This window comes from Balaenoptera musculus, chromosome 1 (assembly GCF_009873245.2).
Source record: "Balaenoptera musculus isolate JJ_BM4_2016_0621 chromosome 1, mBalMus1.pri.v3, whole genome shotgun sequence".
Taxonomy (NCBI): Eukaryota; Metazoa; Chordata; class Mammalia; order Artiodactyla; family Balaenopteridae; genus Balaenoptera; species Balaenoptera musculus.
This window is the reverse complement of record NC_045785.1, coordinates 12,452,033-12,478,975: the sequence shown is the minus strand read 5'-3', so window position 1 is coordinate 12,478,975 and position 26,943 is coordinate 12,452,033. Positions and strand designations below refer to the sequence as shown.

The 26,943-nt window shown below is 40.4% G+C and overlaps 1 protein-coding gene across 1 annotated transcript in view; it reads left to right on the top strand.

Moving 5' to 3' along the window:
- Positions 1 to 26,943, top strand: part of FBXO42 (F-box protein 42) — an 89,016-nt gene that overhangs the window by 45,060 nt on the left and 17,013 nt on the right. Inside the window, 2 exon segments of the mRNA XM_036865832.1 lie at positions 636 to 752; positions 11,021 to 11,155. Of these exon segments, the coding sequence (XP_036721727.1) occupies positions 636 to 752; positions 11,021 to 11,155 (252 nt within the window).

Here is a 26,943-nt window from a genome sequence, read left to right as displayed (position 1 = left end):
ATCATACATTGATACATCATTGTCACCCAAAGTCTGTAGTTTACATAGGGTGTACATTCTGTGAGTTTGGACATATATATAATGACATGTATCCAGCATTATAGTAAAAACTCTGATTTTTTTTTTAAAAAACAGCTTTCCATAGTTATAAATTCATCATTTCATAATCCACTGTCAGCTAATTATTACTCCTTGTTTAAGATGGAGAATACTTGGTTGCCATGGTCTAACCATAGACATTTACTGAACAGCTGTTATATTCCGGAGAATGTTTCACCACACTTTTTCTCACAAAACTAAATTATCTCCCAGCCCCTTTGCTTTGGAGTAAATAGCGCCAATTATTTTGATGTGTTGCCTCATGATATGATGTAAAGGGGAGCAGATTTTAAGTGTGAGCTGATTTTGTAACCTTGAGGGAGTCACTTAACCTTGGTAAAATGAAAGGATTAGCTCTTCCAGTTTTGAAATTCTGATTGTTTTCTGTCTTTGAATGAAAAAACCAAAGAAATTTGGAGTTTCTCAAAGAAACGTATGTCTCATAAAAGTGATAAGACAATTAATAGATGCAGTTTTAATAATTTGATTTACAAGTGAAGAGTCCAGGCTGAAGCATTTGTTATTTTTGTCTTTAGGTGTAGCCCACCAGTGTTATCATGGTTTCATAAAGGCTGTCCAGGAAGGAAACATTCAGTGGGAGAGTCGGACTTACCCTTATCCTGGAACCCCAATCACTCAGCGGTTCTCACACAGTAAGTATTTACTGTGAAAGCAGATCCCATCCTGCCTGTGGTCGTATTTCCAAAAGCTACTTTGGAGGCTTGTATTTTGTCTGACTTTTTAATGAAGAAAATGTTAAATAAGAGTTTATATTAATTTTACAATCAGACTTAGGGAAGAGCATGAGCCTAAATATATTGTAGGCACTGTGATATAATTTTATATTCTGCTTTTTCATTGGATTTTTGTAGTATCTCTACTCCGAAGAGGTCAAGGTGTTATGCTTAGGTTTTTAAACATTTGACATCATGTAAGAGGAAAACAAAGGAAAGGCATACATGAGGGTTTTTCTGGGATCCTGCTTAGGGAATAGCCAGAGCTTAGCACTAATTTTTTTTTTTTTTTTTTTTTTAACAGGATCTTGCATTTCATAGCTACTTTTATTTTATTTATTTATTTATTATTTTTGGCTATGCTGGGTCTTCGGTTCGTGCGAGGGCTTTCTCCAGTTGCGGCAAGTGGGGGCCACTCTTCATCGCGGTGCGGGGACCGCTCTTCATCGCGGTGCGCGGGCCTTTCACTATCGCGGCCCCTCCCGTTGCGGGGCACAGGCTCCAGACGCGCAGGCTCAGTAGTTGTGGCTCACGGGCCCAGCCGCTCCGTGGCATGTGGGATCTTCCCAGACCAGGGCTCGAACCCGTGTCCCCTGCATTAGCAGGCAGATTCTCAACCACTGCGCCACCAGGGAAGCCCAACACTAATTTTTGCAATAACTCTTTATCTTAACATAGTGTATGTTCAGCAAACACTGAATTTGACTAGGGTCACACAAAAATTTTGAACATGATGGATATTGATTATAAAATACAAATTTAAGTAGTAAAATTATAAATAAAATGTTTTGGCAAATAGACAATTTAGAGTTTTTGACTTCTAGAATTTTTTTTTTTTAGAATTTTTAAAAAAAATAAATTTATTTTATTTATTTATTTTTGGCTGCGTTGGGTCTTCATTGCTGTGTGCAGGCTTTCTCTAGTTGTGGTGAGTGGGGGCTACTCTTCGTTGTGGTGCACGGGCTTCTCTTGTTGCGGAGCACGGGCTCTAGGCACAGAGGCTTCAGTAGTTGTGGCACGTCGGCTCAGTAGTTGTGGCTCGAGGGCTCTAGAGTGCAGGCTCAGTAGTTGTGGTGCACGGGCTTAGTTGCTCCGCGGCATGTGGGATCTTCTGGACCGGGGCTTGAACCCATGTCCCCAGCATTGGCAGGCGGATTCTTAACCACTGTGCCACCAGGGAAACCCCGACTTTTTCTAGAATTAACTCTCCATTTTAATTGATTTTTGTAGGTGCCATTTTATTCTTTTTTTTTTTTTTTTTTTTTTTTTTCCGGCTGCACCCCACACCTTGCAGGATCTTAGCTCCCCAACCAGGGGTTCAACCCAGGCCCTGGCAGTGAGAGCACCGAGTCCTAACCACAGGGCCGCCAGGGAATTCCCGATACCATTTTATTCTATTAGTGATTTATATCCCTCCATCAAAGTGAGACTGAGATGTGATCTATCTTAGGCCACAAAAGCTGTATTTATTAATGGTTTTACATAAAGAAAGTTCATTGAGAGGAGAGGGAAGCCGCTTAGAAAGTTCTCAGAATCGCTGCTTTAGTTATATTACTTCTGTATTCAGAAACCTTCAGGACTTCCCTGGTGGCGCTGTGGTTAAGAATCCGCCTGCCAATGCAGGGAACACAGGTTTGATCCCTGGTCCGGGAAGATCCCACATGCCGTGGAGCAACTAAGCCTGTGCGCCACAGATACTGAGCCTGTGCTGTAGAGCCTGCGAGCCACAGCTGCTCAGCCCGTGTGCCACAGCTACTGAAACCCACATGCCCACAGCCCATGCTCCGCAACAGGAGGAGCCACTGCAATGAGAAGCCCGCGCACTGTAACGAAGAGTAGCCCCCGCTCACCGCAACTAGAGAAAGGCTGCGCGCAGCAACGAAGACCCAACGCAGCTAAAAATAAATTAATTTAAAAAAAAGAAAAAAAGAAACCTTCAGTGTCTATCCAGTGCCTACAAGATAAAAACTTAGTCTTATATTTAAAACCCTCTTTAAGTTGACTTATTTCTAAATTACCACTTCATCTCCCAACTCTTCCCAAGAGCTCTCCTCTTTCAAGTTGTCACTTTGCTGTACTTGATTCTTCCTCTCTAGAGTATTCCCATCCACTTAGCTGAAGCCTGCTTTTCCTTGAAAACTCAGTTGAAGTTCTAGCTCCTTTGGGAAACCTTTTCTCAACTCTCTAGCCCACAGAAAAAATTTTCCTATTCTGAGCTTATGTCTGGAATACTAATTTGGCACTTAACTCACATTGTCTTTCATTGTTAACTTGTATGTTTGTGTCTTTTTTTTTTTTTTAAGCCATATTTTGAACTCTTGAGGGGAAGGAGAGTTATTGGTTATCCATGTTGTGTAAAAATTACCTGCAGACTTAGCAGCTTAAAATAACATTTATTATCTCACAGTGTTCCTGAGGGTCAAGAATTTGGGAGTGGCTTAGCTGGGAGGTTGTGGCTCAGGGTCTCTCATGAGGTTGTCGTCAATCAATCTGTCAGCTGGGGCTACAGTCACCTGAGGGCCTGACTGGGGCCCGGTGAATCTGCTTCCAAGCTCACTCAGTAACTGTTGATAGGAGACTCAGTTCCTTACTACATGGACCTCTCCATAGAGCTGTTCACAACTTGCCAGGTGACTTCCCACAAAATGAGTGATCTGAGAGAGAAACAGAGACAGACACTAAGACAGCAGCCAAGGTATCTTTTACACCCTAAATCTCTGAAGTGAATATCTTCTTTTCTGTTCTATCCTATAAGTCACACAGGGATTGACCAAGGGTGTAACACCAGGAAGTGAGGATCCTTCGAGGCCTCTTGGTGGTTGACTACCCCAGACCATATGCTGTACTCTCATACCCAGAGGAGAGTTCAGTAAATAATAACTCATCATTGTCTTTGAATTGGATCTAAATAGATCAAAGGAATGGGTCAGACTAGTTGCTGTGATTTCAGTTCTCTCAGGGAGCTATTTTTGTGCTGTTGTAAATCCCCTGGAGCAGTAGATCTCAAAGTGTGATTCCTGGACTTTGGGGGAGGAAGGCATCTATGAGACTCTTTGGGGGATCTGTGAAGTCAGAACTGGCTTCATTTGTTTTAATCTGTGAGTGTGTGGTAGTGAAGAACACAGTGGTCACTAGAGTAGTTGAGTTCCCTTACCTTGAGTCATACACAGGCTGCAGCAGTTTTCCCCAGCATTGCTTTGGCACCGTTAGTGCACATGTCGACACAGTGAAAAAAACAATAAATTACTACTTCTACAACTACTACTACTACTAGTACTCATTATTATTATTATAAAAGTAGTTTTGAAAGAGTCTCAAATGTTTTCAGGAGTCCACAGACCACACTTTGATCTTCACTGCAATAAACTATACATGAGTCCTTGCTGAGAACATTTAATGAAATTACAGGAGAATCCATATTAGATCCAGTATTTATTGTTGAGGGAGGCGTAACTTCAGTTACCTACAGATGATTGGAATGAGAAGCAAAGACGAGATTTCTAAAGACAGGACTTTTTTTAGGATGGTGTTTGGAAACAAGTGGTTTTAGAACCCTAAGTGAGGGAAATCAAATGAATCAGGGTAAAATTGAAATTAGAATAGGAAATAGGGGTGAATAATTATCATAGAAACAGTGTGGCTTTCTGATGAGAGGGAAAAAAATAGTTTTCAGTTAACTAGCTTTCGAAAAAAGAGTATTACCACAAAATAGAGGCAGTTTTTTGAAGGGGAAATAGAAAGGAATAGTACTATGAGTAAGCTCACAGAAGCTCAGAGATTGGTGGGTTTTGATACTTGTTTTTGCTTAAAATTTTTTTTCATTTCCTTACTTGGTATTTTCATTTCCTTACTTGATGTCCAAGAAAAGGTGTCTCACTGTCTTTCGTTGTCTCTTTCGGTCTGTCTCTTTATTGTTTTCTTCCATCAGTCTCTACATGCTATCTAACTGGCTAACTGAAGAGGATTATTACAGGGAATGGGCAGTTTTCAAAATAGGTTGAAAACAAGGCATTCCTTTAATTTTTTTCCTTAGCTCCTTCAACTTCCATCTCTATATTTCTCCCTTTAGCTCTATTTTATTCCGTGTGCCTAACTCATGTTGAGCTTGAGATCCACATTTCCAGTTCTTTGCTCATACTGCCACAGATTCATAGATGTTTCATATTTAGTGAGCCAAAAGTAGAATTCAGTAGTTTCCCCCCAATTTTCTCCTCTCTCTAATTTAGTTAATGGCATTATCATTCTCTCAATTATACAAGCTTGAAATCTTGGATTAATCCTCAATTCTTCTCCCTCCCTCAACAACAAAAGTCAAATCTTGTTGTTTCTGTTCTGTCTCTGCAATCTCTCTCATATCTTTCCATTTACCACCCCCACCATTACTCACACTTATGACTTAATCATTCCATCTTCCCTAAATCTTTTTTTTTTTTTTTTTCTAAATCTTTTCTTTCTTTCTTTCTTTCTTTCTTTTTTTGGCCGTGGCATGCGGGATCTTAGTTCCCCAACCAGGGATCGAACCCGCGCCCCCTGCAGTGGAAGCGTGGAGTTTTAACCACTGGACCACCAGGGAAGTCCCCCTAAGTCTTTTCTAAACGATCTTCTTGCCTTTCGTCTGTCTTCATCTGAACCTGGTCTAGACATTTTGCAGCCATCTCCAAGACTGGGGACAGTGCCACCTCTTAGGGCATCTGGAAATATGTAAGGCCATTGTTTATTGTCTTGACTGGAAAGTACTACAAGCAGTTAGTAGGCAAGGACCTACTTGGGTTGCTAAATGTGCGGTGAATGGGATGATCCTGCATGCAAAGAATTGACTTTCTCAAAATGACAAGAGCTCCTGTCGGGAAACACTGCAAATCTGAACCATAAAACCAGCCTTGTCACTCCTCTGCCAAAAAGCCTGAGCCTTTTTGCACCGCATGTAGAAGTTTCCACCCCACCTGGCATTCACCAAGCCTACCTTTTCAGCCTGACTCACTGCTGCATCCTTACACAGCCAGGCTCTACCCACACGAGATTCCTTGTTTGTCTTAAACTTCCCTACCTCATGGCTTTGCTTGGATGCCCTGATTTCATTTTCCCTTCCCCTCCCATTCCTCTTTCGCCCCTAGACTTGTTCGCCCCATGTTAATTGATTGAAAATGTCCTGACCTCTAAAACCCATCTTGTAGACAAAGCCAAAAGCCACCTTCTTTCACACTACTCTCAAATTCCCCACCGTGGAGATTAAGCTCTTCTCTTTTTCTGCTTATACTCCTTTAATACACTCTTCATACCTTCTTCTTAATGTTTATTACCATCTGTCTTTTACCATAATTATCTGTGTAAGAGAGGCTGCATGCAAAGGAAGAACATTAGACTAGGGAAGCAAATTCCTTGGCTCCTCTAATCCACAATTTCCTCATCTATAAAATGCGTATGATAAATTCTCTTTATGCCCCAGAGTTGCTAGGAAATTTAATTGAGGAAACACTTGTAAAAATATATTTTAACCTGCAAAATTATCGGACGATGATGATGTCTCCTCCACAAGATTGCTGTCTACTTGAGGACAGCCAGGCTCCATGTCTTAGACATCTGTGCACCTTTCACAACACCAGGTTCATAGTTGACATCTATTCTGTGGAATTGTGTAACAAAGATACGAGCAATAGAGCTTCTTTCTTATGTAAAAGTCTGGGACAAAAAAATGCAGGGAAAGTAAAATGAAGCCAGTTCTCCTGGTTATTTGATGAGTGTGTGCATGGCCAATCATGCAGTCCTTGGTTAAGGTAGAATGTCCCTTTCAGATCGACATAGGGGTCTGTTGAATCCCCAGCATTATGTTTTGAAAAACCTTTTAGTGTTTAGGCTCCAAATATGGTCAGGTCATTCCATACACTTGCTAATCTTGCTCCTGCAATAGCCAGCAGGCCCAGACTGGATAACCAACCTTTCTTATTCCATAGTTACGTAATTACAGGCCTTATCAAGTATGTCCTGGCTTGTAGATGTGAGACACATGACAGCATAGTCTCTAAGCATGGGATAAATGCCTCAGGACCTTTCCCTGGAGACAAGTGAGGGAACAAGAGAATTTAACCTCTGAAAGTGCAAAAATTAGAGTTCAGTGAACATTAACCTAGTGACTACCAGGCACCATGGAAAATATGAAACAACTGGAAGACCTTGAACTTCAGAGGATTATAATATAGTAGGAAAATATTCAGAACACTGAGGAACTCTTTGCTTGTTGTGGGTGTAATTGTCCATATTTGACTTGTCTTCAAGTAGGGATTATTAGATTTTTTTTTTTTAATTTATTTTATTTGTGGCTGTGCGAGGGCTTCCTCTAGTTGCAGCGAGCAGGGGCCACTCTTCATCGCGGTGTGTGGGCCTCTGACTATCGTGGCCTCTGTTGTTGCGGAGCACAGGCTCCAGACGCGCAAGCTCAGTAGTTGTGGCTCATGCGCCCAGTTGCTCCACGGCATGTGGGATCTTCCCAGACCAGGGCTCGAACCCGTGTCCCCTGCACTGGCAGGCAGATTCTCAACCACTGCGCCACCAGGGAAGCCCAGGATTATTAGATTTTAACTTGAGGTGTGTGACTTGCAATAGTTGTTCGTGGAGCAGTCAAGCACATTTCAGAGAGCTTGAAGAGATCTAGCAGTTGGAATAATCACATTCTCAATGTTATTTCTTAGCAGAGTAGTCATACCGTACTACGAATGGTAACTTGTATAGCACATTCCAGTGGTCTAGATGTTCTGAAAGGAGACTGTTCTGTTTGGGTGGAGAACTTTGGTAAAAGGAAGTATTTACTTGAGCAGTGGTGTTTGCTTAAATTCTTAATTTTTTCTGAAAGGCTCATTGAACTTGGGTCCCCAACCCCCACCCAGACCAACATGTACGCATCTTAAATAAAAATAGGCAAACAGAGTTCAGTAGGTGCTTAAAATATTTGAGTGTATTATTGATGGCTGTTTCTCATTCCCATTATATCTGAGTTCTAAACATAGCTGCCTAAATTGACTCCCTTCCTCTCCAAGCTTTGTTGATAATGACTGCTGGATATTGAAACTACAGTGTGTGAAACTTGTCGTTTCAGTCCCATTAGCTTTGCATAGGGTTTGGGCTGTACCTTCCTCTTCCAGAAACCTTTGTTTGCTCAAAGAGAAGCAGGAAAATGCCAATTGCCTTATTTTAGTATAGGATTAAAATACACGTGGTAAGGACCTCATGGGGCCCAGCTGCTGGCTAGGTTTTTCAGTCCAATAGAGAAGAAGAATGTTGCTACCTCTTTGAAAAATAAAGGCGCTGTGCTTTTTGCTACACGAAGGAAGCAGCTGCCAGGAGTTGATCTTTGAGGAATAGTGGAACATAAATGAGCTACTGACTCTTTTAGTTATGAAATCATGGATTTGTCTTATTAAACATTGTTATAATGAACATCAGTTAAGGTTTCAGAAGCCAGCGGACATTGCTAATTTCTGTTCTGGGATTATGGATTATCAGGTGGAAGAGAATGTTCTTTTATGCCAGGCACCAGTCATTTCAATTCAAAATTGCCCCAGTTTGTTGGGAGTAGCTAGTTCAAAAAGGTATGTATGAGAAGACCAAGATTCCTGAAGCTCACCTCCTTTAGTGGAGATTAAAGTGTGGCTTCAGTAATTATCCTTTTTGTTTGTTTAATGTCATCTAACTTGATCCTTTGTTATTTGCAGTTCTCAACAAACCTGAAACATGAGCAGTGGACTTACATAGGGTTTTACTTCTTTTTTTTTCTTCTTCTTCGTTTTCCTTTGGGCCACGCTGCTTGCGTGATTGAACTTGGGCCATGGCAGTGAAAGCACAGAGTCCTAACCACTGGACTGCCAGGGAATTCCCAGGATTTTACTTCTTAATAGACTTTCTTATTGGGATGTTAATTAAAAAACTGATTTAGATATGGATTAGAAGTTATTTTCAAAGGCAAAGAAAGTCAGTAGGAAAAAAAGGGGGATGGGGGAATTACCTGGCAGTCCAGTGGTGAGGACTTGGTGCTTTCACTGCGGGGGCCCAGGTTTGATCCCTGGTCCGGGAACTAAGATCCTGCAAGCCTCAGGGCACAGCCAAAAAAAAACAAAAAAGAGGAAGAAAGTCAGTGGAAAGTGTAAGATCATTTAAACCTTCATATACCATTGTAGCATGTTTGAGTTCTGGGAGTAATTAAGTATTTTGCAGATGTGAGCCTGTTGATGATTAAATGGTATTTCATTTCTTCACATCTCTAGTTTCTTTAATTTCTTTGTTAATTTGAAAAGTCTGTAGCTCCGTTATTGCACAGCGTCAGAGGTCAGATTTTTTTTTTTTTAAATAAACTTTATTTATTTATTTATTTTTGGCTGCTTTGGGTCTTCGTTGCTGTGCGCCAGCTTTCTCTAGTTGCGGCGAGCAGTGACTACTCTTCATTGCGGTGTGCAGGCTTCTCATTACGGTGGCGGTGGCTTCTCTTGTTGCAGAGCACGGGCTCTAGGCGCGCGATTTAAGTAGTTGTGGCTCAGGGGCTCTAGAACGCAGGCTCAGTAGTTGTGGCGCACGGGCTTAGTTGCTCCGCCGCATGTGGGAACTTCCTGGACCAGGGATCAAACCCGTGTCCCCTGCATTGGCAGGCAGATTCTTAACCACTGTGCCCCCAGGGAAGTCCCAGATGTTTTGGATTTACTCCTTCCACTGGCTGAGATTACTGGGTGTAAGTGACTGAACACATTGCTTTTATTACCTCTTAACAAATCCAATTTTTGGACTTGGCTTTCCTAGTGTAGAGAGTCCTTAAAGGCCTATCAAGTGGGCTGAGTTAAGAAAAAATAAAAAAGGAGGGTTATTCCCAGAGCTAGTATATATCCCAGAGGTAATTATAGCAGTGGTGTTTCCCTTTTTCTGAACTTGAATAAGTGGTGCCAGAGTTCAGAAGCGATCTTAGAAACAGTGGTGTGCTAAACTGAACAAGACCTATAGATAAACTGGATGATCACTGAAGCCATGCACTAGTGGGTTGAATCTCTGAATTCTTTTCCCTTTCCCTTTCTTTTTTATGTGACGCTTAACTGTTTTCGCCTACTTTCACATTGAGAGGTCTGTTTTTCCCAGTGGTATGCATGAAATGAATGAAGTTTGGCTCAGCCCTTTTCCTGAAATACAAGATGGTAAATGCAGGACTGGAAGAGCATGGTCATCTTTTGCAAAGGACAGAGGCTGAATGAACGTTCCAATGAGAAGCAAGGTGGCAGAGCTTAGCTTCCATGTCTCTTGTCTAGACTCTGGCTCTTGTCTTTTCTGGTTTTAGGGGAACAGCCCCTCTCACAGTCATTGACTCTTTTCTTCAGAATAGTGCCCATTGGTGAGGTGTATATAATCACCTAATTAAAAAGGCTTTTCTTAGAGACCTTGGTGCTTTTTAACTGTTACTTACTGCATTGGTTTTCTATTCAGCACCAACCAGTCGGCCTTGGTGGCTTTTGGATACACACCTAGGAGCTTAATGACCTTCATGTTTTTTCTCTCAGTTGTTTGGGGACCATACTACTTCTGAGATCGCCGAGCTACATTGGCTCTGTATGTGTGGTTACTTTATGGCATTGATTAAAATTGTTTTCTTTTCTTTTGAAATTTTATTTATTTATACATACAGCAGGTTCTTAAAATTGTTTTCTGTCATTCTCTTTCATATAAAGTCTTGTTATTGTTTTGTGCCTCATGTTTCATTTGAAAGCAAAAGCAGTAAGAGGAGGACGGGTGGAGAGAAATGGGAGGACAGAGTACTTCTGTTAGCGCTGACTATCTTCGCCTAGCCCTAGATGATAATGGTGCAGATTTAGATTAATTATGCAGCTGTGCTGAAATTTCACTCATTGAACACCCTTAATCTGAATTCTTGTGTTCTCTTGCTAGAATTATACTGTCTTATTTAATGATATCATTGTCAGTTTGCTTAGTGTGCTCAGAAATAACATAACGTTTCCGTAGCTTTTCTCTGGTCCTTATTTTAAAGGTTAATGTGATATTGATCAACCTGAAGGCAGGAGGCTGGTTACAGAAAGGTTGATACCTGGGAACAACTGCGGAATGTGTGAAATAATTGATCTTTGAAAGATATGGGCTATAGTTGAGGTTTAGAGTGGCTTCAGAATTAGACATCAGTTATTCATTTACTGTTTTCTTTCTAGGTGCGTGCTATTATGATGCTAATCAGTCTATGTATGTGTTTGGAGGCTGTACCCAGAGCAGCTGCAATGCTGCCTTCAATGACCTCTGGAGACTTGACCTAAATAGCAAAGAGTGGATCCGACCTTTGGCTTCAGGTAAGAGAGAAAATGCTGATCTTTGCTTCCTTATCAGGTAACTCCCTTTGTGTGGAAACTCTACCTGATCCTTTAGGTGTTGGTCTCAAGAACAGATTACTGGGGCCCCAGATCCTTTGTCAAATCTGCTTGTAAATGCTAAGAGTAATAGGCTTGTGTACGGTCTTTGAATTTTTTTTTAATTATACGTTATCATTAGTATTGGTACCCTGCCAAAATTGCTGTACTACTGTGTGAATTCATTTGTGTGGTTTTCTGAAGTAATTGTACAGGTGTGATATGTTCTTTGGTATGAAGTTGAAGTAAGAGCAGAAGCACAGTCGTGAGAACTGTAGTTGACTGACAGAAGCTATTGTCCCAGGGCTAAGATCTCTGACTATCTTCTTGTTGCCAGCTCAGGTATTTGGGGTGTGTATGGAACATGCCTCTGCTGGTTACTTTTAACAACTCAGGAGTGTGGGAAGATTCCACAGTAGGTACATTCCTGCACAGTCCCACTATGCCAAAGTTCTGGCAGAAAGAAACTAGATTATTTTCTCTTTTGACCTAAACTTTCTTGGGGAAGAAAACACCACACACACAACAATTGTTTTGCACTCACGAGGCGGGACAGTTTGAAAAGGCACAGTTTATAAGATTGGAGGGGCTGGTGTGATGAGAATAGAGTCCACTGAGTATAAAGTATTCTGCTAGATTTGTTGGCAAGCTCTTCCCAAACATTCTTCATTGGCTTTTCAGGGTTGGAATTCACTCTAGGACTAAGGAGGCTTGGGTATCCCTTGGGCAGATTCCATACTTATTTAGGTCTTGATTACTAAATGGAAGACAACATGGTGTATTAGAAAGGTCACTGGACTAAGAGTGAGGAGACATGAGTTCATTTCCTGGCAAAATCACCAGTTCTCCATGTAACTATGAACAAGTTACCATATCTTTCTGGGAGAAATATGGAGGAGGAGCAGAAGATTCTGTTTTTAAATGGGACGGGAAAGCTGGTTTATGTTTCGTTTATTTCTGTAATGACTACTGTGAAGGTCTAGGCCAGGGCTTAAAATCATTTCATGAGAAGAAGCTACATTTTGCTTCCCCAAAGCTGTAAGTTCCTGTTTCTTTCCTCTGCAATAGGCAAATATAGAGGGAGGAGCATACTGACAGTGGATAGTCACAAGTGAGGCTGGGTTTTGTACAGATTGAAATTCTTTTAAATTATTGGAAAGATAAAGAGATGTTAATCCTTAAATTTTTTGAAGATTAGTAGTATTTTAGAGCCTTCAGATTTTGTTACTTAGGAGCATTTCCTTTCTAGCACTTTGTCCTTTATTGTACTTAATGCAATATTGGTTAAAATTTAGAATCACAGATTGTAAAATGCAGAGGGTCTTTTGGCTTAAACATCCTACTGCCATTGCACTTGTTGTCCAGGCCCCATTTCAGAGTAGCTTTGATGTTCCAGTCACAAAATTACAACTATCTGCCTTCCTCTGTTTGTAACCAAGCTTTATGCCTTTGATAATTTGGCATGGGTGTTGCTCTTTCTTGTAGACATGGAGCTCTGGACCTCATAGCCTTTGGCATCTACTTTGCTTATTTTTCCTTATTTCTCCCTATAAGATAGACATGGGATGTTTTGTTGTTGTTGTTAACTACTAAGTTTAAAGGCAATGCTTTGAAATCCCCAAGGTAGAAGTATCAGAGAAGTAACTGACTTTTGTAATTCAGATTCTACAACGGATCTGAATTTTTTTTATTATTATTATTATTTTTTTTTTAGCTTTGAGTCGGGGTCTTAGTTGCAGCACGTGGGATCTTCTCATTGTGGTGCAGTATCTTCGTTGTGGCGCACAGGCTTCTCTCTAGTTGTGGCGTGCAGGCTTCTCTCTAGTTGTGGGACGCAGGCTCCAGAGTGCACGGTCTCTCTAGTTGCGGCACGGGCTTAGTAGGCCTACGGCATGTGGGATCTTAGTTCCCCAACCAGGGATCGAAACAGCATCCCCTGCGCTGCAAGATGGATTTCTTAACCCTGCACCACCAGAGAAGTCCTCGGGATCTGATTTTTAAAACATACAATGTTACCCAAGTCTTAAGTTTCTCAGTAAAGAAAAAAATCGCCATTAAAAAAAAAAAATGTTAGACTGTTCCCTTTTATAAAACATATTAGCTCCTGAATGTTTAAAAGTAATTTTCTAACAAAGAATGTCTCAAAGAATCTAGTTTCTGCTTCACTCTAATCTACAATTAGAGCCTAGTTTTAGAGGGGGGGAAACTGAGCTTCTTGAATGTCTACTTTAAAAAAAAAAACAACAACACAGTAATTTAATAAAGAGTCCTATGAGATTCTCATTTAGGCAGAAATCCCATGGGAAGATTGCCTGGGGAAATGTTTCTATATGCTGTCATGAGTTGCAACCAAAATTACTTCCTAACTGAAACATCAGTGAGTCTTTCTGAATAAAACACAGTTGTTGGTATGTCTTGGTGTGCCTGACTCACCCATTTTAGTGCATGGTGGTGGGTAAGTTAGATGGTAGCTGAGGGGAGGGTGCTACCCCCACCCTTTGGTACCAGATGTGATGTCTTCTAGCATTTGAGTGTTTGCAAGTGATGGGTATCTAGGGTGATAGTTTTAACAGTGGTCAGTCTTCAAAAGTGTAGCTCTTTGGAAAAGAGCATCAAAAAACAGTGGAACAGTTTGGGTTAGGAGCAGAATCTTGATAAAGAATGCTACTGTATCAGGTATCTTTTTACATGTGTATTTGGTTTTATTGCAGATGAGACTGGAGCATCTCATTCTGGTTGGTGTCTTAGCACAGGCTGCCATAACAAAATACCAAAGTCTGGGGGGCTTTAACAACAGAAACGTATTTCTCACAATTCTGGAGGCTAGGAGTCTGAGATCAGGGTGCTGGTGAAGGCTCTATTCCTGGCTTTCAGAGAGCTAGTGAGCTTGCTGTGTCCTTACACGGCAGAGAGTGAGTTCTGGTATCTCTTCCTCTTTTTTTTTTTTTAATTTTAATTCTTTTCTTTTTCTTTTTATTTATTTATTTATTTATGGCTGTGTTGGGTCTTAGTTTCTATGCGAGGGCTTTCTTCAGTTGTGGCAAGCGGGGGCCACTCTTCATCGCGGTGCGCGGGCCTCTCACTATCGCAGCCTCTCTTGCTGCGGAGCACAGGCTCCAGACGCACAGGCTCAGTAATTGTGGCTCACGGGCCCAGCTGCTCCGCGGCATGTGGGATCTTCCCAGACCAGGGCTCAAACCCGTGTCCCCTGCATTGGCAGGCAGATTCTCAACCACTGCGCCACCAGGGAAGCCCTCTTCCTCTTTTTATAAGAGTATCTAAGCCTAATTATCTCCCAAAGCTCCCGTCTCCATATGCCATCACACTGAGATTAGGACTTCAACATATGAATTTTGGGAGGACAGAATTCAGTCCATAGCAGTTGGAATTAATGTGATTTGCCAATGAAACCTTGTCTTGCATTCCTTTTGAAATGATAGAAGGAGGGAACATCTGGAGGGAGTATGGTGGTGATGAGTGCTGGAATGACAGCTCTTACAGTTGAGAGAGACCTACAGTACTTCTCCGACATTTTGGAGTTATGTGAGTTACCGCCTCCTCCCTTTTACATGAGGGTAGGTGACCCCTATCCTCATGGAGCTTACACTGTAATGGGGAAGAAAAAAAAACAGTTATGAAGGAAGTGAGGAATGAGATACAGAATAAGAGGGGGAGAGCTACTTTAAACAGAAGACGACCTTTTTTGCTGAGATATGAAAGATGCAGGGTGGAAGGAAGTGATAATGGCATATACAAAGAAGAGGACATATTGGAGGAACTGAAAACAGAGCTTTGTGGATGTAGCATAATGAGCAAGGGGTAGAGTGGCACAGATGGAGTTGAGGTATAGAAGGGAGCCAAATCATTCACAGACCACAGTCTGTGAGATTTTGAGATTTTAAGCAAAGGAATATTATGATCCTATTTACATTTTAAGGAACACTTTTGCTGCTATTTAGGAAATGGATTAAAGAAGGCAAGAAAATAAAGCAGAGAGAACAGGTAGGAAGCTATCAGAATAGTACAGGTGAGAGACTGTGATGGCTTGGACTAGAGTCCTAACAGTGGAGATAAAGAGAAGTGAATGAATTTGAGCTGAATTTTTGTGTTGAAAATGATGGGACTTCTTGATGGATTGGATATGGGAGGGTGAGAGGGTCAGTCAAGGCTAACTTATGTTTCAGGTTTGTTCACTTAGGTAGGTAGTGGGGCCATTTGCTGAAATGGAGAAGAAACATTTGGAAGAGGTTTCTTTTTTTTTTTTTTACCTCATTAAACATTTAAGTGGTGGTATCAAGTAATTAGTTGTTATGGGGAGTTTGGCATTTAAAATAGAGGGCTTGACTTTCCTTAAATGACAGTACAGTCCTTTTGCTTAGTTAATTCTTCTCTCATCCTTCATTTGTTCATTCAGCAAATATTTATGGATTGCCTACTCTGTGCCTGGTATTGTTTTAGATGCTGGGGATACATGACTGAATAAAACAGACAAAAAATCCTACTGGAGATTAAATTCAAATGAGGGAAGACATATTTAAAATGACAAGTGCAGGGCTTCCCTGGTGGCGCAGTGGTTAAGAGTCCGCCTGCCAATGCAGGGGACACGGGTTCGTGCCCTGGTCCAGGAGGATCCCACATGCCGCCGAGCAACTAAGCCCGTGCGCCACAACTACTGAGCCCGTGTGCCCCAACTACTGAAGCCCGCACGCCTAGAGCCCATGCTCCACAACAAGAGAAGCCACTGCAACGAGAAGCCCTTGCACCAGAAAGGAGAGTAGCCCCCGCTTGCCGAAACTAGAGGAAGCCCGCAGGCAGCAACAAAGACCCAACGCAGCCAAAAGTAAATAAAAATAAAAATAAATAGATTTTAAAAATAAAATAAAGTGACAAGTACCTAATATAATATATTAGAATATGATTAATGCTATTGAAGCAAAACTATAGCATAGTAAAGGGGATGAGGAATAGGGGAGATTATAACTAGGGGGATCACGGTAGACCTCATGGAGAAGGTGACATCAGAACAAAGACCTGATAGGTACAAGAAGTGAACCATGTGGATATCTAAGGAAAGAACATTCCAAAGAATAATACATTCCAAAGAATAATAACATTCCAAAGAATAACCAGGGTTCAGAGGTGGGAGTGTGCTTGGGACAGTCAAGGGATAATGAGAATCTTGTGTGGCTGGAACAGAGTGAACAAAGGAGACTGTACTAGGAGAGGTTGGACAAATAATGGAGGAGAGGGTGTCCTACATATAAGGCTTTCTGGCTGTTATAAGGACTTCGTGGACTTTGTCATATTCTTTGAGTGAAATGGCTGATGATTTAGGTTGCTGAGAAGACTGTCAGATGGCAAGTGTAGAAGCGAGGAGATCAGTTAAGAAATGGTAGCAATAGTCTAGGCAAGAAATGATGGTGATTTGGACTAGGGTGTTAGCAGAAAGATAAAAATTGGATGCATTGGATAGAGCCCACGGTTTGGATATGGAGTGTGAAAGAGAAAGAGGAGTCAAGGATGGCTGTAAAGATTTTTAGCCTGGGCACTTGAAGGAATAGAGTTGCCATTCACTGAGATGAGTAAGACTGTGGGTAGCCAGGGTTGGCAAAGTGCAGGAGAGATGAGAGATTCAGTTTGAAGCATGTTAAGTTTGAAATGCACATTAGGACATCCAGGTAGAAAAAGGTATGTGTCTGGAGTTCAGGGGAGAAATGCAGGCTAGAGATTTTTGTCTAGATAGCCAAATGGGAGTCATGTAGATGGATTTAAAGCCGTGAGACTGGATGAGATTACCGAGGGAGTAAGTGAAGATAGAGAGGCTAAGTCTGGGAGACTCCACCATTTGGAAATCAGGGAGGAGGGGGAAATGGCAAAACACTAGAAAAAGAGCAAGGTGGGGGGGGTGGCGGTGGTATGAGAAAACCAGGGGAATGTGGCATCTTGGAAGCTACCATACTTGCACGTGTTTCCAGAAGAAGAAGAAATAGTCAACCATGTCATATGCAGCTAAGAGGTCAAGTCATATAATGACTGAGAACTGACTTTGAATTTAATAAAAGAGTATTTTCAATGAGAGGTAAGGATGAAGCCTACTTGGAATGGTTTTAAGAGAATGGGAAGAGAGGAGTTGAAGATAGTAAGTATGAACAATATATTAATTTTTTTAAAAGAGTGTTACTGTAAAGGAGAGCAGGGAAGTGAGGTGCTAAGTAGAGATGAATGTAGAATTGAGAGTTGTTGTTTTTTTTTTTTTAAGATGGCAGATACAGCATGTTTATTTGCTGATGGGAATGATCTTCTAGAGGGAGGAATTGATTTGGATCAAGAGGAAGAATTAATTGTTAGGACAGTGTCTTCAAATAGTGACAAAGGCAGAATCTACTATACAGGTGGAGGGCTTGACTGTGGATAGGAACATTGACCCTTTATCCAAAGGAACAAGAAGGAATATCAGGTTACGGATGCTGGTGGATGGGTAGATGTAGGAGCTGGTGGAAGTTCTCTACTGATTGCTTCACCACTCAGATAAAATAATTAAGAATGGAACAGAACAGAAGCCCTTGGGAATCCTGGCTGGTGATTATGAATGTACAGTTATATTCATTGTAGTCTTTGCCATGCGGTTCTAGGAAGTTGAATGTTTCGACTTCCGGTATTGTACTAAGGTAACACCTTCACTCTTAGTCAGTTTTGTTTGACTCAGCCTGTGTTCACTTCCCAAAGCAAATGAGCAGTTCTTAGGACAGGTACTTCAAAAGACTAATGTTTGAACCACTCTTTCTAAAATACCCTTTATTCAAACCGGGGCTAATTTTGGCATCTGTTTAATATATAATGTCATAAGTCACAGCCTTTTTTAGTTACTTTAAATCAAGGTAGAAATTTTCAAGTAGAAATTTTTACATTTAATATTGGACTGTTGTTCTGATTTTTAAAACTTATTAAACATTAGCTCACACCCATTTACAAAAGGGGAACAAATTTCAGTTTTAAAACTCTCCAAAGTTATGAGAGTCTATAAATTTTGGGAGAGCCTATAAATGTTAGGTAAAGATTTAAAGCTTAGCCTGTCAACTCTAGTCCTGGAGCACAGTTGATTTTCCTACCACATTCTCCCCATAGAATCTTCTTTCCCAAGGATTTTTTTTTTTCCCCTTTCCAGTTTCTTCCCTTTTAGTCACACGTGGAGTTCCAAGTGATGGGTTGTGGTTCAGGCCCTTTGTTTTAGAAAAACATATCAAGGTCCGAGATACACGTACTAGATGCCTGTTCTAATCTTGGCCTTGCTACTTCTGAGCTACTTGCTTTTGAAGTTAATCACGCCTGCATTTTCTGGGCCTCGATTTCCTTCACTGTATAAAGAGGAAAAGATAAGACCACTGTTCCTAAAACTACACAGCAAATCACCTGGGAAACTTACTAAAAATATAGATTCCTCAGCCTCATAACAGTCACTCACCTGTTCTCAAGGGATTGGGGATAGAGTGGTGGATCTGCATTTTAAAAAAGAAAATGTCCCAGTTGATTCTAAACCTAGCTAAATTTGGAAACCCTGGATCGCTGCGAAATCTTCTTGCTTTCTTATTGTGCAAACTGTGACCTCACTTTGTTGTCACAGTCTATTAGGTGGGTGTGTGCCAAACTGGACTCCCTAACTGTTGTTAAGAATGGCCGCTCTATGCTCTCTTAGCTGCTTCTTTATAGAACTAGCTACCTGTTACCCTAGTTAGGAATAGCCTACTTTCTGAGGAAATGATTATGGAGAAAGGTTTTGGGTGTTGGTTGCCCCAGACTCTTCATACATACTACCTAACTTTCAAACCAACCCAACTAGGTTGGCACTACTATTATCCCCATTTTGCAGGTGAGGAAACTGAAGCTCAGAGAATCACCTAATAATTTACCTAAGATCACACACCAATAAGTGACGGAGCAGTGATTGAAACGCAAGATTTTGTCTCTAAAGTCTGTGTTTTTTTCTACTATGACATGCTGTGAGTAGTTTTATTTTATTCTATAGTTTGCTAGTTTCACATGATCAATTTTACTTTTTAAATGGACTTTTAAATTTTAGAATAGAACAGAGTTCCCACAACCAGTTTTCCGTGTTGTTAACATCTAGTCATAATAGTACATTTATGACAATTAATGAACCAATATCGATACATTATTATTAACTAAAGTCCATACTTTATTCACGTTTCCTTATTTTTTATTCTGATGTCCTTTTTCTGTTCCAAGATCTCATCCAGGACACATTACATTTAGTCTTCATGTCTCCTTAGGTTCCTCTTGGCTATGACAGTTTCCCAGACTTCCTTGTTTGTTGATCTTGACAGTTTTAGGGGTATTTTGTGGACTGTCATTCAGTTGTGGTTTGTCTGATGTTTTTCATATGGTTAGACTAGAGTTATGGATTTGGGGGAAGAAGACCATAGTGGTATAGTGCCCTTTTCATCACATCCCATCAAGGGTACATACTGTCAACATGATTTATCACTGTTGATGTCAACCTTATCACCTGGCTGAGATAGTGTTTATTAGATTTCTCCACTCTAATAATTATTCTTTTTTTTCCCCTCCTTTTAAAATTCTTTTTTAAAGTTTGTTTATTTTCCTGTGATTCTCTTTTCTTTATTTATAGTTGCCCCTTGGTCCTTGGCATTCAATTTGAGGGGGAATAACTAAGCTATCTGGCCATACGTCTATCATCAGAGTCAGGAAAGAATGATGAGCAAAGGGTATGTCAGCAAAGAAACCTTTTCGCAGCTTAGAGAATTTTAAAATATCAACATGATTTGCCTTTTTAAATTTTTTGGTGGGAAGCAGGAGGATGCTGAAGACAGAATCTCTCTTTTATTATGACTTAACCCAATCAAGATCCTTCCAGCTATCCAGAGTCAGAAGCTCTGTTGGAAATAATTTTGTTTCCTTAGGACCATTCCCGAAGAGAAAAATCACATCTTACAAAATCACTGAGTAATCCTGCAGAAAGTCTACTTTTGGAGTCAGGGGCAGGAAAAAGAAAGAGTATTGGTCATATCAGATGTTTATAGGAAGGCCAGAATATCCTCAGAAGCTGAAAAGTGCTGGAACTATCCAGAAATAACTGCCCAGAGTGTCACTGTTTCTCTTCTGTGTAAATGATACCTTAAAAATGATACTCATAGGGTTCTTGGATCCATTGATGAAGCTTTCTGTTCTGTGTCTAGTGGAAAAGCTTACTCTTAGGTTTTCTACTGCCCTTTCCTGAGCCTGTGGTAATATCGCCCGGAAAGAAGGGAGTCTGGGACTGATACCTGGCACCAGGTATAACCAAAACAGCTGACAGAAAAATCTGTCCTGGAGAAGATCACCCAGTCCTTCCCTTGCCTTAGGTCCCAAATGTCAATGCTGACATTGAAATATCTGGATGTGGAATTTTTTTAGAATAAAATGTATTAGTGTACTTATAGGCATTAGATTCTGCTTTTTAACGTTGTTTTGCATCTAAACACTTCATACATTTTTTTAAAAAAATCACCACTATATGTAAATGTGTTCTGAGAATACCTGTCTATGGAGAAGGGGGAGAAATGGATGCTTATCAACTGGTAAATATTAGACTGTGTAGCAAGAGGACACTGTCGCATGCCTTTCAAATACACTTCAAGCTTCTCTTCTCTGTCTTAAAAACAAATCATTGATCTCAGTGTTTTAACATTTTCTTTGTGAAGGAGAAGTCCCAATTCGTTCTTACTTACAGATCTTTTCTTGATTACCAGATGTATTGATTATCAAAATGTGTTAAAATCTGTCCTTAGTTTATCTCTTCCATGTTGGAAATTCTATATCCTTTAACTTTATTCATTTGGTCCAACTCATGAGCCTTTCCTGTCCTTTCTTAAAACCTTCTAATTTTTTTTTCTTACTTTAGATAGAAGTTCAGAGTGTCATTGAGAATAAGCAGTGACTTTCCTTAGAATTCTGAGCTTTCATATCTACACGTGTGTTCATGTCTGCCTACTATCTTGACAAGCAATTTTTGGTTGCTCTTGGATTCCTTGTGCAGTAAAACTCTCAGACCATCTAGTGTTTCTGTTTATTGTCAGGTATCCACATAATTCCCTACCCCACACCCCACCCCGGGCAAGAGCACGTCATGTTTTATGACCACAATAAACTTCATTTTGTATGATTTATTAATGTTGTGTCCTGAATGAAATTTTAGAAAGCTAGTCCTGTATGGGGGAACACAAAAGGTATTGTCCTTGTGTTATTTCTAACTTCTCCTTCCCCATGAATGACCCTGTTGGTTTCTAGTACACTCAGCAGTACAGTGTACCAACTCGTGCCCAGTGCACATTGTTTGGCTGTTTACAGTCCAGGATCAGGCCAGTTTCTCAAGTTTTCCAACTCTCTTAACCTTGAGGAGATTTTGTAAAGAATCTACAGGGTGCTCTTCCCAGGTGGGTGAGAGTTGTGTTTGGTCATTTATTAACTTAAAAATATCAGCCTGAATTCTGGAAAACTACTTTATCCTTTCAAAGCTCAGAAGCTACCTCTCATCTCTTCTTTGGGAGATGAACACTTGAACTATACTTTAATTGACTCTACTTATCAAACAAGTAGTACCCCTGATTATTTTCTCTTTTCCATAGTTCTCTTGAAAGTGATTATGGGCTATGGATTTTATATGTGGTTTGTTGGCTTTTACACTCTGTTCCTTTCTTGCTTTCTCTTCCCATTTTAGTAAGCTTTCTGAAATCCCATTGCCCAGTCTTGAAATGTTTGTTGCTCTTTGATTTATATGTATATATGAGTTATAGAGTGGTTAGATATTAAATGAGGGATGTGTTCTTAAAGACCTCACATAATGAATTTTAATTCTGACGATGGATTGCTGGTATTTCTGTTTACTGGTGAGAGTAGTGGGTGATGCCATGTGACAAGAGTGTAACATGCTTTAACATTAGCTTTGGCATTAGCCATTTTTTCTTTCTTAACAATAGATTTATTAAGACAGTTTACATATAGGAAAATGAACAAATCTTAAGTGTATAACTCAAAGACTTTTTTACATACGTATACAGCCATGTGATGATCACCTAGATCAAGATACAAAATACTGCTATCACTTCAGAAAGATCCCTTGTGCCCCTTTCCTGTCAGTACCACTCCCCACAGAGGTAACCACTGTTCTGACTTCCAAGAGATTTTTTTGAGATTCATCTTGGTTTTTTTTTAAGATTCATCCATGTGGTTGCATCTATCAGTGGTTTATTCCTCTTCATTGCTGTGAGTATTCCATAACATGAATATACCACTTTTTTTTTTAACCCATTCTCCTGTTGATGGATACTTGGGTTATTTCCACTTTGAATATAGCTGCAGTCAACATTCTTACATAAATTTGTTTGTGGACATATGCACTCATTTCTTACTTAAGACCTACTTGTCAACTTTAAAGAATATTCTAGGGGGCTTCCCTGGTGGCGCAGTGGTTAAGAACCCGCTTGCCAATGCAGGGGACACGGGTTCGAGCCCTGGTCCGGGAGGATCCCACATGCCACGGAGCAACTAAGCCTGAGTGCCACAACAACTGAACCTGAGCTCTAGAGCCCACGAGCCACAACTACTGAGCCCGTGCACCACAACTACTGAAGCCCATGCGCCTGGAGCCCGTGCTCCGCAACAAGAGAAGCCACCGCAATGAGAAGCCTGCGCACCACAACGAAGAGTAGCCCCCGCCCGCCTCAACTAGAGAAAGTCCGCGCGCAGCAACAAAGACCCAATGCAGCCAAAAATAAATAAATAAATAAAAGAATATTCTAGACACACTAAGCACCCAGAGAGTTCTCTCCTCACTTAGTCTTGCTCTAAGTAGGAGGATATGATAATATAACTAAGTATTTTAGAGGTTTGAAGAGAAAAGACCACTCAGCTAGTAATTAAAGGTACACTCATTATTAGGGCCTCATGACCTAAAGTGATGGGAGGAAGGCTAGTTGGTGGTAGTACCGTTAAGAGCATGGTTTTTGTGCCGCGCACACACAGGTTTGCATCTGATCTCTTCAGGCTAAGGTTGCTTAGTAACTGGATGACCTTAGACAGGTTGTTTAACATTTCATTTGCCTCACCTATAAGGTAGACACGGTAATACCTACATTTCATAGTTTTTGTTCAGATTATATACAATACATCTTTATACATATACTGAAGTCCTAGCTGAGGAGTTTAGAGAATAGTCATAAGTTATCCTCAAGTTCCCAAAGCTTGAAAAATGCATTCATTCCTTTGTTTGTTCATTTTCATGCCTTTATTTATTGAGTATTTATGCCCAGTGCTGTTCTAAGTACTGCAGATATAGATGTGAACAAGCAGCAAGATCTATAAGACAATAAACAAATCAATACGAAGAAAATATAAAGAACTAAAAAGAAAATAACTGGTGGTGCAAGAAAGTAGATGGAGGTGTTTAAATAAGTTATAAAATGTATATAGAGCCAGGACTTATATGGATGGATAGGTTTTTAAAGGAAATATGATTTATGAGGAGAAAAGTAGTAAACTAATGAAAGAGGATTCTGTTCACAATTTACCTTTTTTTTCTTTTTGGCCCCGCGGTGTGGCTTGCGGGATCCTAGTTCCCCAGCCAGGGATCTAACCCGGGCCCTGGCAGTGAAAGCGCCAAGTCCTAACCACTGGACTGCCACAGAATTCCTTGTTACAATTTATTTTTAAGACTAGTTGTTTTTATTAAGATTATGTGATTTTGCTTAAAATAACTGACATATTTGAATCTCCATCTCCATTTTTTTGTTTTCATAGTAGGAAGGCACCCAGGGCCCAGATACCATAGCACTAATCGCTATGAGGAAGGCATAGGATGTTACTTAAGTGACTACTTTTAATTCTTTGTTGAGTTAGCTCCTTCCTGCTTCATGGACCCGTTCCTGGTTAATCTTCTTTATGAGTTGGTGATTTCTCCTTGTCTCCTCTAGCCCTATGCAATCCTGGAACAGCCTGGATCTGTGGTGGTCTCGGGAGATGTGAATGAGAGCAGAGCCAGTGGGTTCCCCTAGGAAAGGAAGGAATCCTTTCTGTTTATTTATAAAGTTCAGATCCTGGGATTTTTCCAGAATACATGCTTATCTAAGGTGGGTACACATTCTCTCCTGGTGGAGAGAAGAGTGGGGAAATTTGCATAGCACAAATCTGGGTAAACTTTAGTCCTCTAAGGAAGAGAATAAATAAGGTTATACCATATTTCAGTTTAGTTCTCTCCTGCCTGACTAGGATTTTCCTGTTTTGTTACCAGGCCAGAAACTTTATGACTAGCAACATTGTTTTCACTTCTAAACAGAGCCACTTAAAAGGGCACCCCGGGGTGGGGGTGGGGGGCCCTCCCACCCTGAGAACTGCAATTAACAAATAACCAGATTAAACTCAGACTCTGGACCTCATCTCCTTCCCCAGAAATTGAATCAAAACACTACTTAAAATGGTAACAAGGAACTGTTACTGGTTTTCATGTTGTTAGTTTTTAACTGATAAGTGCTGCCCTATTTATCAAGTGGTCTTTCATGTGGGTTTGTTTAGAAGTGAAAACAGTGCCAAAGGGGAATTTCTTTTTGTTCATGCCTATGGCCTATATAGTTATACAGGATCTAAAAGTTTCTCATGCCCATTACAAAAGTTCCTCTTGTTTTGGATGTTCTGTAAATGACCCAGGGAGTGATGTTTTTAAAGATATGGGTATAATTGTAATAATGAAAATGTGTGCCCTGAAGCCTGAGATCCAGACAAGCTTTGTCTAATATTAGTGAGTTGTTTTGATATCAATCAGTAACTTTCTGACCATGTTGCAACTGAGGAAAAAAATAGGAAAAGGAAAAAAAAAAAAAATTGGACTGTGAGGGGAACACCTAAAGAAGTGTTTGGCCTTTCCCCTGCTGAAAGGCACACTGATACCTCCAGGGTAGGTTGTGATTAACTGGAGCCAGGTCTCATCCCAGCCCACAAGGGATCCATAACCATTCAGCTTCCTTGGATGGGTTCAGTTCTGCAAACATTTTCATGAGAAATAGTTCCTGTTCTCTAGGATAATATAATAATATAATCTTATTGGGAGATTCTAAATGGATAGTTTCAGCAGTGTACTAAATGCTCAGATTGAGGTTAGATAAAGGATGTCCCTTTCCATTCACCCCTCCCTCCCCTAGGAGGGTCTTTAGCCCAGCATGGGAAGGAATGTGCTGGTCCTGAAGAAAGCCATGTCTAGAAGAACTTAGTTCTTTTGCATCCAGTACCATGTCCTTGGTGACTAACTTAAGTCCCTATTTTAGAATTAAAGAGCACAGCTGGCTAGAATCAAGTCTTGGAAAGCGGGAGTTTAGGGGTTCTGTAGTGACTTTGCCAAAGAATAACTTTATATTTATCTCCTACCTTTGTTGTTTAAAATAGGCATTATAGTTTTATATCTTCCCTGGGCATGTAAATAATTGAGGAGACTCAACATAATTATTATTGGCCACATTGAAGTTAAATTGGAAACATTTTCATTAGCTGAAGAGAAAGTGATATCTGTTCCAGATAGAACCTCTGTGGTCCTGGCTGCATACTTTGGAGACCATTCTGGATAGTTATTAGTCTTCAAGGTGTTTACAGTGCCCAAGACAGACTTTATACTCATGAATTGTGTTTTTCTCAGTTTTCCTTTTGTCTCCCCCTTCCTCAAATCATAAAACCATGAAACATGCTTTTCTTGTTCTGAATACAAAGTATTACCTATAAAATCAAACCAGTTTAGAGATGTAAGCAGTTAAATTATAACTCCAGTAGCTTTTCTTTAAAGGGTCTCTTCCTTCCTAAGTTACAAGTGCCAGCCTATCTTCTTGTGCCCTGTAGGTTTTCTGATTTCAGATGCTAATGTGGTGTTCTGGGAAATACCTCTCCAAATTATTCTTTTTGACCTCCGACTCTTGCTATCAAGGTCAGTCACTTCACACACTACCATAATGACAGCTCTGTCACACCAAGGGCTTGGTCCACTTCCCAAGACCCGGCTTGGGTCCTATCAGCAAAATTCATCTCCCCCTACTCCCTCCCCCCGCCACACCAACTCAGGCTCCTCACTACCACAGAAAAGTACCCACTTTGGTACAGTATTCTGAGAAACACAAATAAAGGACAGTGTATTCCTATTTCAAAAAAAAAAAAAAAAGGCCAGTTTTGTGTGGGATGGACAAGTGTACCTCATTTGGAGCTGCGAGTGAATGCTTTTCATTGGACCTACCCTGAGAAAGTGAGTGCGTGTGAAGAGTTGTTCATATGAGATGGAGAGTATGACCTGAAACCTCAGTCCCATTATTCATTCTTTAATGTCCCCTTTGGCATCATTACTACAAAATAAAATTATTTGAAAGCATCCAGGGAAAAGTTTTTGACTTCCAGTTAAGAAGCAATTTAGACCCCCTTTTAAAAAAGCAAATCACACACCAAAGCATTTGTAATTCCATGAGCGAAGTGGAGATTTTTTTGTCCAGTGCTTTTCTTCTGGATTAATTGGCATGCTAGTGAGTCTCCCATGGTAAAATTTTTCATGCTCATAGTTTTCTTGTTTTCAAACTTTACCTCTTATAAGTACCTAATTCCTGGTATTAGATCTTTCTATTTTCAGAGTTATGGAGAACTATTAGCAAGTCACTTGTGTTGCTGTAAATAAGGTGTTTTTTTTTTTTAATTAT